At 56.2% G+C, this 15,028-nt stretch overlaps 1 protein-coding gene across 1 annotated transcript; it reads right to left on the bottom strand.

Moving 5' to 3' along the window:
- Positions 1-3,767: 3,767 nt before the first annotated feature.
- Positions 3,768-7,689, bottom strand: SLC32A1 (solute carrier family 32 member 1). The gene is made up of 2 exons (XM_068524878.1): positions 7,297-7,689; positions 3,768-4,955 (listed from the first exon to the last, which is right to left on the bottom strand). The coding sequence occupies exons 1-2, from the start codon at positions 7,687-7,689 to the stop codon at positions 3,768-3,770; spliced, it is 1,581 nt and encodes a 526-aa protein (XP_068380979.1).
- Between the last annotated feature and the right edge of the window lie 7,339 nt (positions 7,690-15,028).

Consider the following 15,028-nt stretch of genomic DNA (forward strand, 5'->3'; position numbering starts at 1 on the left):
GACCTTGCCTGCCTAAGTATTTGGGAGGGAAATATACTGAGGTCTTCAATTCTTCAAAGTTACATTAAAAAATGGATTATTGAATGGATCGATGGATAGATATAGGATAGATAATCCAGCACCATAAAATGTTAATTGTTCAAGTTAAGCTGTGGAATTCTTTCACCTTTTCTGTATGTTTGAACTATTTTTTTTTTTTTTTTGTAATTTTGGAGAAGAAAAAATAAAGAGCAGTGGGAAGGACCCCCGAGGCTGGCTCCCTGGGGTCAAACCAGCTCCACCCCCTTAACCCCTGGATGTCCAGGCCTGGCTTCCCCACCACACCTTAGCTTGCAGTGAGGACATAGCGGTCCAGCCAGCCTGCCCCTCCTTGACCTAAGCCTGTCTCTGGCTCTGCGTTTGAGATCCCTGCTCCCCACCAATAGAAAGGCCTGGATCCTCTCCACTTCCTGACTGGTGCCCCTGGAGTCCGGTTGACTCCCTCCTTCCCTCCAAGGTCCTTAAGTGGGGAACATATTAGTCCCTGGGGTAGGGTTTGTCACTTAACAAAACATGTCCTATGATATAGCATCCTTCTATGTTTGGGGGGAAGAAAACCCCATCGAAATGTCCATGAAATATGGAGGACCTGAAAGTAAAGCACTAGAAATAAGCAATCATTATCAACTGGGCGGGGAGGTGAGAGTGCAGGGTGGCAGGGAGGGAAGAAGCATTTAGAAATCTAAAAGTGGAGAACCTTCTCTCACCGCTGGGGAGCGAGGCAGGGCTGGCTCGGGACAGGGTGGCGGCTTCCTCCGGGATCTTGGTGGTTCCCAAAGCACAGAACTGGGTCAGGGTCCGAAGGGCGTGGAGCCAGGATTCGTCATAAGAACCGATAGGAACTGAGGGAACCCTGGTGGGCGGGGGGAGGGGAAGGGTGGGGTCCTGAGGTGGATTCCCTCCCTCCTCAATTCCTTCACTGAATGAACCTTGCCGGCCCTATCTGCCTCCCTCGAATTCGGATTGCGAACTCACAGCGGACCCGAGGAGAGCTCAGGAGTTCTTTTCAACTTCTAGCCATGCACTTTGGTGTTGGCGGGTAGGTGTGGGAGATGCAGAGATGGGTCGCATCTTCTCCTGCTGCCTATTTCTCCCGTCGGCCTGAATGCGAGTCTGGGGATGGGTGTATTGCCCACGAGGGGGCAGGGTTTCCCTTGGGGCGCCTAGGAGCTTGGCTCTCCCGCCTCTGCCTTTCTGGGCCCGCGCAGGGTGACGGGTGGGGGACCCGGGCTCCAGGGAGCTGAGCACAAAGCCGGGAGCTAAGATGCAGTGCAGCGGCTCCAGGCGAGTCCGCGGAGATGGCAGCCGCTGTCCGGGGCCTGCCTGGTGTCTCATTTGTCCTTTTAAAGATGGGAAGGACGGAGCTGGTGCAGCGTGGCGCTCCGTCCTTCCCTTCCACTGCAGAAGTCAGGGCTTTTTCTGAAGGCTACAGACCGAGCTCCGACTCAGATCGTACCCGAGGCTGGGTGGACCTGCCGAGGAGCAGCGCAGGCGGGGCAAGGGCGATGAACGGTCAGTTCTCCCGGCCTGGGAGGCATCAGAGGGCGCAGAGGGGCGGGAAACTGAGAATCCTCTGGTCAGCTCTGGATCCTGACTCGAGACAATAGTGACAAAGGGGCATCAGGTGGATGACAGCGGACATCTCAAATGGCCCATTCAAATCGTCAGAGCCGCAGGCGGCCGAGGGGACCGAACTTTATCCCCCTTGAGCTTCCACACTTGTTGGATGGCTGCAGAAGCAGAGCGGTGCAAGGTCACCTCTGTCGCAGGCACGCGCTCAGGGATGCTCTGCACACACGCATTATCAAAGCAAGCACACGCATTCATCAAAGCTCTCACAAGACACAGATACAGCCTCCCACCCCCAGCCCCGCACATCTTCGTGTAGGCGCGCTCTCTCACACAAGCACACACTCACCCACGCCATGGCAGCGGGCAGGGAGAAATGGCCACCGTGCATAGGCATTCTCCCCGTTCTTTCCTGTGCGCCCATTGCGCCTGGAGAAATCGTTCCAAACGAGGCCTCTGCCTTGGTGGGAGAGATCAAGAACCTCCCACCGTGGCTTCTCTCCCAGTGAGAACGGCCTCGCCTTCCTGAGCTCCCAGATTCCATCTGGAGAGTCTGACCGTGATCCATTCCACTGGGCCCAGGACTGGCGCCCCTGGAAGCAACACGAGGGCTGCCCTTGCAGTAGGATCTGCATAAAAAAGGACAGGGTCCTCTGGGTAATGTAAGCAAACACATTCTCAAACAGGCTGCTCAAGAAAAGGGGAGGATAGGGCATAAATCTAAACAGCCAGATCTCTTCACTGTGGCTGTGTAAACCCCACCTTGGACTTGAGGGGGGTTCTCCAGGGTGAGAGATGACTGGGATGCTAGGTTGGCAAACCCTGGGAAATACACAACGGCCCTGCTGACTTCCTTTATAGCTCTCTTCACAGCCGGCAGTCATACTGTGGATTGCAGAGTCCCGATCTATTGCCTGTCTCTCCTCTACTAGACTGTAAGCTCCAGGAGGGCAGGGCTGAGTTTGTTTCTCCTGGCAGCCAGCACGGTCCCAGCCCTGGTGGGCTGTCTATAAATATTTGTTGAACAACTCTGTAGGGCTTTTGTACATAAGCAAAACTTTGTTTTCCTTCTTTATTTTAGGATTGGAGTTCGAGAGCGTCCACCAGATTCTCAGATGGCTCCAACCCCTGGGGAAAGATTTGGGAAAAAAAAAAAAAAAGCCTAGTCCTGGCGGCTGGGGAGCCAAGGCCACACTGAAACCGTGGGCGCACCACATGCTCCTTTGCCTGAGTCCCCCAGGCACTCAGAAAGCCTCCCCTTGGTGCTGACCACCCCTCACGTTCCCCGGAGCTCTCCAGGGACCCTTTAACTACAGCTGCTTCTCCATCCCCACTTGCTTCACGGGGCGGGCCAGAGTCGGTTCCCTCGCCAACCAGCGCCAGCATTCCAGCGGGTGCGAAAATGCAGAACTGAGACAGGGCCGCGAGCGCCTTTGTTTCTTCTTTATTTGCGGATATAATTATGCACCGCACTCTAAATTAGAGATAGATTTTTTTTTCTGATATACATTTCATCTTATTCACCACGAGCACACCACACGCACAGTAGAACAGTTCCACAACCTGATAAATTGCACGAGATGAGTTTGGATTCCTGAAAACCGGAAGGCAAGCCGGCCCCGCCGGGGCTTCTCGCCTCCCCGCTTCGGCGAAGGAAATCGCCCACCCGAAACGGATTTCCCGGCCAGCCTTTCCCGCTGAAGGGTTGAAATGTCTCCGGAATGGGAATCGTTCTTGCTGGAAATGGCTAGACGCTGCAGATTCCAAGCACTGATGGCTGTGAAATGTGCCCGCAAGGTCAAGTTTCTACGCCTGCGAGTTGCGCCCCCTCTCCCTCCCTTCCCACCCCCCCCTCGGTGACAGGGACCAAAGTGTCGGGGCCCCTCCTGAAAGGACAGAAAACCCTGCCCACAGATGCGCCCCCGCCTCCCCCGAAACCAGGGTGTTGTGGAAAAGAAAGGACAACAGAAACGCAGACGCGATGAATTGTGGATCCCTATCCCCTCCCGCCCCCAACCCCCAAAATCAGAGACGGGGAACCAGAGGTGTTTAAAGCTTGGCTTCCCAAGCGCGGCGGCAGGGCGCACGGGTTTGTTGGGGGAGGGGTGAATGGGGAGTGGGGAGAGCGCGGGAGGGCGGCCGGGGCTGGCCCTAGCGCCCTAGTCCTCCGCGTTGGTTCGGTAGGCCTCAATGAGGCCCTCCAGCGAGTGCACGAAGCCGGACACGCTGCAGATGCCGCCGATGACGAAGATGGCGACGTCGAAGAAGACCTGGTGCCACAGCAGCTTGCGCCAGAGCAGGCGCAGGTGGAAGAGGCTGGGCAGCAGGAAGCAGAGGCCGGCGCCCGTGAGGCTGCCGGTGAGGCCCATAAGCAGCGCGAAGTGCGGCACGTAGATGGCCATGAGCAGCGTGAAGACGACCAGCGCGCAGCGCAGCGTCAGGCCCCACGACTTGAGGCGCCCGTCGCCGCCGTAGCAGGCGGGAAAGAAGGCGCGGCTGCCTTCCTGGAAGAGCGACTTCTCCAGCACCTCGACAGCAGCGAAGAAGGGCAACGGGTAGGACAACAGTGCCTTGGCCACCAGGAAGATGTTGACCACGGCGCGGATGGAACCGGGCAGGTTATCCGTGATGACCTCCTTGGTCTCATCGGCCCAGGTGAGGTAGGCGACGAGCGCGAAGAGGCCTTTGAGCACGCAGGCGGCGATGTGCGTCCAGTTCATCATGCAGTGGAACTCGCTGGGCTGCTGCATATTGCCCTCCAGCGAAGGCAGGAAGATCTGCGACGTGTAGCTGAACACGATGATGCCAATGGAGATGGGAAACTTCTTGACGTCGATATAGAACTTGACCTTCTCCCAGGCCCAATCGCGCGCCCTCGATAAGCAGTAGGCAATGACCAGAATGTTGATGACGAAGTGGGCCAAAGTGCACAGCAGGCTGAACTTGGACACCGCCTTGAGGTTCTTAAGGAAGGCGCAGGGCAGCAGCACCGCCGTGGCGATGATGGACCAGGACTTCTGCGACACGGGCAGCCCTGGGAAGCTGTTGTACATGAGGTTGCCGCTCACCACCACATACAGTATGCAAGTCATCACCAGCTCGATGATCTGCGCCACGTTCACTACGCGGCCGCCCAGCGTGGGGAAGCGCGGAGCGCAGCAAGCGTTGGCGATGGCCACATACGAGTCCCGCACGCGTACCACCTCGCCGTCCTCGTTCTCCTCGTACAGGCATGCGATGAGGATCTTGCCAGTGTAGCAGCACACCACGGCGGCGAAGATGATGAGGAACAATCCCAGGTAGCCGCCGTGCAGGATGGCGTAGGGCAGGCCCAGCACGAACATGCCCTGCGGAACGAAAAGGCAACCAGACCCGGGAGCTCAGTGGATGCGGTATCCGAATACGGGGTCTGGGAGAGTGACTTAAGGGTGTAGCCGGAAGGGGGCGCTAAGTGCGAACTGGGCCTAAGCCACTGGGAGGAGAGGGTAAGGATAGGCTGGAGTGGAGGTGTAGAGCGGTCTAATGGGGAGCCTGGGTATTGAGTCAGAGGTGGAGAGGGGGGTGTTGAAGGACAAAACTGAGAGGGAGAGGTGTGCTTAATGGCTGGGAGGTAGGGAGGGGGCTGAGTAAGGGGTCAGGCCGCAAAGAGGGAAGGGGTACGAGGAGATACCTGGGGGTGGTTCGGAAAAAGATGAGAAGGGGCTGGAGGGGGTTGACCGGAAAAGGACGAGGAGAAAGGTAGAGAGCTGGGCCTGAGCCACTAGGAAAAGGGGACACAGAATCTAAGATGGGGCTGGAATGGGGTGCAAGGAAGCCAATGAGGGAAATGCAGGTGCCTAAGGGCCGAACTGGAGAAGGAAACTGTCGTAAGCGGCAGCGCGAGAGAAAGGAGACAGGGTAGGGAGGAAGGGGGGCTGAGCGTGGGGCAAGCGGCAGGGAGGCAAGAACAGAGGGAACGTGGGGTTTGCTGGCGAAGTGCTTTGGGTGGGGTGAGGCCAGAGGCGTGGGGACGGGGAGACAGGGTTGGGCAGTCTTAGGGCCAGGCCGAAACTGGGGCGGAGAGACCGATCCCTAAGGAAGGGGAATAAGTGGTAGAGGCGAGCAGGATTAGGGGCCTACGGGGAAAGCGCAAGCGCTTTGTGAACGGCGAACTCAAGCGGGAGTCAACAACCAGAACCTGCGGGATCGGGCGGGCAGAGCTGTGGAAGAAGGGTTTAGAATCCACATAGGGAAGCAAAGCTAACGAAATCCAGGGTTCCCGAGGCTTGCAGGCCTCCAGCCTTGCACACTGGCCTCCATCAAGGCCTACGGAACGGGGCCTTTAAAGATGCCCCAGATGAAGGTGGGGGCGGCAACCGAAGCTGGTGCTCTCTCCCCGGTCCCTGGTTGCGCATGGCCGTCCGGCCCGGCCCTGGAGCGGAAGGCGCCTCGGGTCGGGTCACTTACTGAGCAGGGCCCCGAGGAGCCCTGCGGAGCCCGGGTCCCGGGACAACCCCATCTCGGCCTCCAGCTCCCGGGAAACCCACGTTCTGCGCCCCAACGACCTGTGCGCTCCGGGGACGCCGAGGGTGGGAGATGGGAGGCAAGCCGCAGGGCCCGGGGACTCGTGGGGCGGAGGCCCTCTCTGCCCCTCGAGCTGCGGACTGCTCGCCTTCTCCAGCTCCCGGGGTCATTGTGCAGGTTCCAAACCCGCTCCCGGCGGAGTCCGGCGCCGCCTGGTGGGGACTGAGGGTTGAGAGTAGGGGTGACAGGGTGGCGGGCCTGGAGACCAGAGGCTGTTCAGAGCATCTGGAGGCGGCTTTGCCAGGGTCACACGCGGAGGAGCTTTTTGCGGTGTAGCTGGGATTTCGAGCGAGAGGTGTGTCTGTGCGCAGGTAGCGCTGAGGTACCAGGGACCATATTGTGCTTGTGTGGTCATACGTATGTCTGTGTGTGTGCATGTTTGTGTATACCTGTTTGTCCCCGACAGGGCTGCACCTGAGAGAGCGGGTGGATCCTGTGTGCATGAGTCTGTGCATGTGTGCGTGTGTTACGTTCAGACGGGTTTATGTGTGTGCCCTTGGTATGTACAGGTGTTTCTGTGTGGGGGAGGTGTAGGGGTGTATGAAGGTGCATTTGAGGATAATTCTGTGGTCTATATATAGATGTATGTCGTGTGCACCTGTGACCGGTGTTTCTTCGGGGGAGGGGGGCTGTGGGCATGTGTGCCTGCCTATGTACATGCGCGCTGTCTATGCGTGTGTGTCTTGTGTGTCGGGGGAGAAGACTCCCAGCTCAGCTCTTTCCCCCTCTCCTTTTCTGCCGAAAATGCAGCTGTGAATCCATTCCGGAGCCCCAGGCCATACTGTTCCCTCCAATCCTGATTTTCTTTCTCCCTCACCCCTCCCCACTCCCCCTCCTCCTGTTTCCCTCGCTTCGGCAGGGTCTCCGGAAAGCTTCTCTGACCGAACCTCAGCCTAGCTGTCCGGCGGCCCGGGATACGGGAGGGGGCCGGATGGGGTGGGGGGAGACACCACATGGGGCCGTAGATCCCCGCGCAGGGCTGGAAGGGATGGGGGCAGGCGAGATTCCTGGTACAGGAAGGGGTCTTGAGGCTGAGATCTCCAGGGGACTCTACTTCGAGTAGAGCCTGGTGCGCAGATCTGTGGTGGGGGTGGGGGGAGGCAGAGCTGGGAATCCCGCGCTCACCTGGATAGCGTTGGTCACGTTCCAGCCCGCCTCCCACGCCGTGATCTTGGGCTTGTCGTGGCCCCCGAACTCGCCACCAGCTCCCAGGGCCTGGTCCTTGGAGCCCGAGGGCGGCAGGGGCGCGCCGCCGCCTCGCTGGTAATGGATGTCTCCCTCGACGGGCGGTTCAGCGCCCTCGTCCCCGCAGGGCTCGCCCTCGGTTTTCAGGATGTCCATCTGCAGGCCCTGACGGTGCTCAAAGTCGAGGTCGTCGCAGTGCGCGAAGCCCACCGCCTCCTCGTCGGTGGCCGCCTGAAAACCCATCCTGGCGAACATGCCGCTCACCTTGGCCTGGGACTTGTTGGACACGGACGTGGCCACGTTGGACAGCTTGCTGCGGAGCAGGGTGGCCATGGCGGCAGCGGGGCCCGAGAAAAGGACGGAAGGGGCTGGGGACGCGGGGGACGCACGGCAAGGCGGTGAGGGCCACGGGGGCGTGAGACCGCTATCTTCGCTCACTTTCCCCGCGGTGCCCCGGGGCGCTCTGTCTCATGACCCCCTCGGCTGGCGTCTGAGGCTCGCTCAAGGCCGACCCGGCGGGCGGGCAGCGGGGCTGGCGGAGCGGCGGTGGCGAGTGCACTGCGGAGCTGCCGCGGGGCGCGGGCTGGGCTGCGGAGGGCGGCGGCGGCGGCGTCAGAGCAGCTACGCGAAGCTGGCGCGGCGCCCCCAACCGCGCGCAGCCCAAAGCGCTCCCGCCCCTCGGAATCGGGCGGGGGCGGAGGGGCTGGGGAGGGAGAAACTCCGGGAGGTAGGAGAAGAGAAAGGGGGCACCAAGGGACTCCGGAGAACCGAGATGGGGACAGGAGAAGGGCGCCCACGGAAGGGAGCAGGAGGGAGCGCGCGAAGGAGGGGTGTGGAGGGCGGGGTGGGGGCCGGAGTGCTGCATTTCTGGAGGAGGTGCTAAACTCCGATCCTGGCCCTTCCCACCTCGCCGCCGCAGGAAGGGAGGGGGCCCGAGCGGGCAGATCCTCTTGGTCCCCAGTCCCTGGCTACCCCCTCCAGAGTTCGCGAGCCTTTCAGCCCCAGATCCTCTGGCCAAGGACTGGTCTAGACGCCCAGAAAGGCAGCAGGACAGTTACCTGTCTCCGGCGGCCCAGGCCGTCTGGGCATCGCTCTGTCTCCCTGGCACCCATCACCAGCACTTCAACCTGGTCGCGAGCCCCCCTTGAAGGCAGAAGTGTCCGGCAGAAGTGGAGGAACGCTCTCAAGAAGGCTCAGCCCCGGTCTCGGTCACTGGGGCTGTCTCCTTCCGTCCAGGGACGCCGAGATGGAAGTGATTCTGCGGGATGTTCGCCACCAACCGTTCTCCAAACGTGTGCATAATGAGGGCGAAAGGTTGGCTGTTCGCTTTCTTTTCGTTTGGGGGTCTGGATGGAGGAAGGACTGAAGGCACCTGTCAACAGCCTCGAGGCGGGTCTGCGAGTGCCCGCGCCGCGGAGGGGCGCAGCTGGTGCCTGGCACAGAGGAAGGAAGGGCTCGCGGCGGGCCCAGGGTGGGGAGGCGCGCTGTGCGCTCCGGCCCTGCTAGCCCGGCGGCTGCCGGGGGCTGTGCAAACCTACACTGTTTCTGTTGAGTGGGTTGCGTGTAGCTCGAGAGCAGGAGAAAGACCCAGAGACAAAGACCGACACTGTACCAGGTATTGCTACGGGCTGGAGCTGAGCGGACTCCGAGGGTGAGATTTGGTAACCATGTTTATTCTGTAAATGCATAGTTTTGCGCGCATTTGTGCCTGTGTGTGCGCAGAGCTTGTGTGCTGGATTGGATGTGTATATGTATTCCTGAATGGGTTGCTTGCGGTTTTGCCTGTAGGAGTCCTTTTGTAGTTGTGCCTCCGTGCGGGTCCGCGGCTCAGTGTGTTCCCAGCTGGACTCCTGCCCCGGGCTCTTAGGCAGTAAACAGCAGCGTCGGCGACCTGGCCGTCCCAGCCTAGGTGCAGGAGGACTAATGGCTGTGACTGGGGGTGGAATGGGGAGAATCTGAAGGAAAGGAAAAGAAAGGGGCTCCCAGTGACCCCCTTCCCAAGACCCAGTCTCTCTGAGAACCCCAGTCTCCTCCTCCCCTGCTGTATTTCTAGATTAGCTCAGGTCAGCGCACAAGTAGGACGGCCTGAGGGCTTTGACCATCAAGTTGGAGCTGCCAGGAGAAGACAGGCTTCCCCTCTACCTCCTACCCCTCCCTGCCCACACCCCCAGCACCTCACAGTCTCTGAGAAACTCCTCTCCGGATACGGAACCTCCACCACATTGGGCAGAGATGCTAGTAATCGCTCCCAGGTACCCCCTTAAATTCCCCCAAGAGCCTGCCTGCCAGAAACGAAAACAGAAACCCTCTGCCCTAGCGTGAAGCATTCCCCACCACCACTATGACAAGAAAACCTCTCCATTGAGCCTTCTCCCAAACACAGACCCTCCAAATCATGATAGGACTCAGAACAAAGACAGGACAGAGATCCTTCCCCCAAACACAGAGATTCACTCCTCCAAAGAGGCTTTGAAAAAAACAAAACAAAACAAAATAACTGATCTCCCATCCCGGAGATTTGCCCTAGAGACAGACCCTCCCCACCCCAAACCCCAGATGCTAGGGAGAGAGAGCCTTTTCCCTACAGATTTCTATAGACAAAGATCTCTATCTCCTAATCCTCATCCCTCCCCTTCTGTTCTTGGTGAAATTCTTTAGTTGCACAGGAGATAATCTGGGCAGAGACGAGAGTTCCCTAGGGCTCCCTTCTACCCCATACATACCCAGACCTGAAGATGGTCATTGATGCCTCCTTTGACAAGTGATTCAATAACACATATGTATCAGTTGGTCATTGCCAATTCGTGTGTGGATTTTATGAGGGTCCGGAGTGCTTATCCTCTCTTTCCTTTTCCCTACTGGTGTTCACTGTTGTAGGACCCAAGGTGGGCTGTGAAGTTCTCGTAGTATTGAGAAATGAGGTCATTCATTCACTCATTTCTTCATTCATTCAGCAAAATTTCTCAAAGCTTATTCTGTGTGTGACTCTCTTTTGGCTGAAGATGACACAAGCACGGTCCCTGTTTCTGCTTCTCACCCCAATTCTTGGGACTGCGGGTGGGGACCCCAGAGAGCACTCAGGCCAATCACCCTCTCTGCAATGCTTCAACCATCCCTAAAACATCCCAACAGAGCCTCACTTGCATTCCCATTGCGCAGAGAAGCAAACCCAGGCCCAGCGGGAAGGTGTCCTGCGCAAGGTCACGCAGAGTCCAGGGTAGAGCTGGGCTACCCTGAAGGAACCTTGATGCTCCTCCAGTGTGCCTTCGCCTCCATGACCTCATCTTGCAAAGTCCTGCTCCATCATGTACTAACTGTGTGCCATTGGATGACTCACTTAACATGTCCTAGCTTCCATTTCCTCATCACTAAAATGTGAAAATAACAACAGACTCCTGGAGTTCTTGAGGGGATTCAACGAGATTGTGTATATCAAATTCTTAGCATGGGCTAAGGGTCCCAATACATGGTAGCAATTATTTTATTATTATTGTTGTTATCGCTATAACCCAATGGCCATTTTTCTTTGTTTGGGGGAAAGTGAGCGTACGAGAAAAAGCCTGTGATCGGGGCTGAGAGTCGAAGTGAGTTGAATGCACACTCTCTGGCTTTGCCGCATCTCCCTGTCCTCACCCCTTCCAGTCCTGGGCTGACCTGGAGGGAAAAGAATGAAGGGCAGGAGGAGCGCAGAGGGCAGGGGGCCTGGCAGGCAGCCCCAGGAGACGACCAGGACAACCTACCTATCTGGGATCGAGCTGGGCTGTGCTCTAGTGAAGCCATCAACTTCTGAATTCTCCTACTTGCTCCCCTCAGGAGGGGAATTTGCAGCTGCTTGGCCCCCTGAGTTGAAACACAACATGAGCATACACACGTCCACTCACACACAGATAATGACAAGCCAGTTGACAGATGCACAAAGAAATGAGGACCAACACACAGATTCAAGTACATTAGCAGATTCACACAGCTTAACAGAGCAACACACACAGGTCAGAGACAGGCCAGCACATACACACACTGACAGACACCCAGACACAGGAACACACACACACACACACACAGATTCACAATGAGACCAATCATCAGGCACCCACAAAAGCAAGAATACCCCTATGTGATCACGAAAGGGAAAAGAGGAGAGAACAAAGAGAGGAAAGGGGCAGAGGAGACATAAAAATGAACATGCTAGAAGAGGCAGCAGGGAGACAGAGCGGGACGTGCCAGACAGAGACAGCAGCCGGGGGGCACAGAAGAGACAGAGTTGCCACAGCCTTACACTTGGCCGACGTCAGAACCCAGAGCTGTGACTAAGATAATGTGGATGGCGGGTGAGAGGGCAGGAGCTGCCCCTGCTGCCTGTCCTGGGAGTGGGGACGGGGGTTCTCCTCCCAGGGCCACACAAAGTCCCACCCTCCTGGGGGACCTGGGCTGCCTGAGAGGGAGCAGTGATGGACTCCCAGGACTCCTGCCAAGTCCCATGAAGCTAAACCCGTATTCTGGATTGGTCCTGCCACCCGGACCAGGGTCAGGGGCGGGGGGCGGTGGGTGTCCCTCTTCCAAATGAGATTATTCTATTTTTGATGCCTTCAGTAGCCAAAGGGTTAAACACCTGGCTCGCAGAGATGGAGGACACTTTGGGGGAATAAATAGGGTTAAATAGAACTGGGCTTATCTCCCAGAGCAGGCAGCACCATGGGGGTGGGGCATGGAGCCCTCGAATTAATGGCCTGGAAAGCCAACATCATGAGCATCGTTTCGGGGCTGAATGATCACAGACAGACCCCGCCCCCCCTTCCTTTTCCCGAGCATATTCTGTCCGTGAGCCTTTTCCTGCTACGGGGACAGGCGCTGGCTCTATAAATCACCCTTCCCCCATCAAGCTAGTGCATTGGCTTGAGAATGTCATGCCCATCTTGCCTCAAACCAGAACCCAATTTCCTGATGCTGAGTCCATGGGCACAAGGGCGGGGAGGGGGCAGCAATCCATGCCCGGAACAAAGACCCTGATCCTTCTCCCTTTGGTGAGACAAATCAGGGGGCACCATGGATGGTGAAGAGGCTGCCTCTGCTAGCTCAGGGTGAAACATATTAAAATGTATTAATGACTTGGTACATATTAGCAGTTTTCCTTGTTGAAATAGAGAGCATGCCATCTCTGGAGGCATGCAGGCAAAAGCTGGATGTCCTCTCAGAGATCATGTGGTGGAGTCCTGCCTCAGGGCAAGGGAGGCTGGATTTCACGAGTTCTGGGCTTCTAGGCTCACGCCTTTGTGTGCATGGCTTTGAGAAGAGACCAGGGAGCAGGGGACATTGGGGACCCAGGCCTGGCCCTTGGCAGCCTTTGAAACCAGAGGAAGCTGCCTGGAACTGAAGCAAGAGCCCTGGACTGAACCCTTAGACCAAGGGTTCCTGCCTTTATGAGAACACAGCCTCCTATTACACTGGGAAGCAGGGAGAATGACGACCTCATTCCCCACTGGGTCCCTAGCACACAGTAGACACTGAATAAACATTTGTGGGTTGGATTAAATCCATATCACAAAACCATTTCCCCCCGTGAACTTTTAGTATAATTGGTTGAGGAAACACACATAGGCAATGGCCAGAATTTAGCTCTGAATTCTGAATTCTGTAGCTCTTCTAAACTGATTCATCTTTAATGCTCACATTACCTTCGACATAGTAGGAAGCCAGTCATACATACATGTGTGAGATGTGATTTTTGTTCAGAGAGGGCTTGGGGTACACACCCAGATTCAAAGACTCCTTGCAAGACCTCTCAGCAACCCTTAGGAATCTGTGGGTCACCAGTTATAACTGGGAGAGATAGCTGTGGTGGAGGCTCTGACTCCAATGAGCCCTGCTGCAAGGCCCCTGAACTCCAGGAGTGCAAAGGTGCTGTGGGTCTGACCTCCTGGACCTTCAAACCTGTTGGTGCAGAGCTAACCTTTATTGAGTGCTCTTTGTGTGCCAGGCATTGTTGAAAGCACTCTGGGGATTGCCTCCTTAAATTCCCACAATCCTTAGGTTAGGCTACTGTCAGCTTCAGAGGCTGCAGGCGGGGACTGGGGGAGATGGTGCTGGATGGGCACAAGCAGGGAAAAGGGGAAGGTTGGAAGGATTATGCAAAGTGAGAGATGTTAGATTTGGAGGGCCAGGGGAACTGGAGGTGATCCTTGCTTAGAAGGGTTAAGGGCTAGCCTCTGCTGGTCAAAACTTTCACTCACCCAGATAGCCTACCTTCCTGAGTGATATGGATCAAATTGTGTCCACTCAAAATTCACTATGTTGAAGCCCTAACCCCCAATGTGACTATTTGGAGATAGACCCTCTATGGAAGTAACTAAGGTTAAATGAGGTCATAAGGGAGGGGCCCTGATCCAATAGGATTAGTGTCCTTATAAGAGGCACCAGATCTTGCTTGCTCTCTCCGCTATGTGAGTACACAGTGAGAAGGTGGCCATCTATGGACCAGGAAGAGAGTCCTCACCAGAAATCAACACTGCCACATCTTAATCTGGGACTTCTAGCATCCAGTACTGTGAGAAAATAAATGCCTGTTGTGTAAGCCACCCAGTCTGTTGTATTTTGTTATGTTGCTCAAGCTAAGACACTGAGTGATCTGCCAACCCCTGACCAGCACTACCTCAGTGGCCTAAGATTTTTCTAGGTCACAACCTCTTTGAACATCTAATGAGGCTGAAGATCCTCCTTCCACAAACACACACAAAATGTCACACAGAGTTTCAAATCCTCTATTGTCCACTCATGATAACTCTATGGCCTCCAGTCTAAGGGCTAACTCTAGAAGTTTCTTTCTCTCCCAATTCTGCTGAGAGCTGGAGTCAGGTGAGATATCAATCAGGTGAGATATCAACATTAATATTTAACAAATGCTTATTCTATGCCGGGTTCTAGAGTAAGTGCTTTGTCTGTGTTCTCTCACTATTGCCTTAGAGCATCTCTCTGAGCTTGCGTTGGTTTCATGTCCATTACAGATGAGGACTCTGGCATACAGAGAAGTTAAGTAACTTGTCCAAGATCTCACAGCTAGGAAGTGGAGGATCCAGTATTCAAACCCAGGATCAGAGCTGACCTTATAACCTCCACACTCTAGGTGAGTCTGCCAGGAAGAGCTTAGGCCTTGGACTCCAGGGAGGGGCTGAAGTCCAGATCTGGCTCCCACTGGCGAAACAGATCTCCATGTCTGCTCTTGGGCATTCTTCCTGCACTGAGAGGTATATATGTCTACTCTGGTCACCCTCATCTTCCTCCTGACCACACAGGCAACTCCTCTGGGACAGGAGGTTGGGAGGCACAGGGACAGGCATACAGTAGGTGCTCAGAAGAGCTTGTGGATTTCACTAAAGTCTGGGTGGCCTTTGAGGGCCAGGCCCTGTACCCTGGGCTTTCCAGCCTCAAGAGCACATGGCTCTTCCCCATGGGATGGCTTAGCCTAGTACAGCTGATAAAGGCTCCTGGGACATTGACTGTTTCTTAACTTGGGGTGTATGAACTCTCGCCCAGAACTGGTTAATTTTATGTTGTATCATTTTATATCTAAAGTATCTACCAGCAAATTCTAGATCCCCTGGATGACCAAATACTGCTTTAATTGTTGTGGGCCTTATGACAGAAGAACAGAGGGGGGCTAAATGCTGAAGCATACAGC

The sequence above is a fragment of the Eschrichtius robustus genome, chromosome 16 (genome assembly GCF_028021215.1).
Source record: "Eschrichtius robustus isolate mEscRob2 chromosome 16, mEscRob2.pri, whole genome shotgun sequence".
NCBI classification, from domain to species: Eukaryota; Metazoa; Chordata; class Mammalia; order Artiodactyla; family Eschrichtiidae; genus Eschrichtius; species Eschrichtius robustus.

Coding starts and splice junctions, on each gene's coding strand:
- SLC32A1 (XM_068524878.1), bottom strand. CDS start 7,689: ATGGCCACCCTGCTCCGCAGCAAGCTGTCCAACGTGGCCACGTCCGTG. Junction 4,956..7,296: donor ACGTGACCAACGCTATCCAG/GTGAGCGCGGGA, acceptor TTCGTTCCGCAG/GGCATGTTCGTGCTGGGCCT.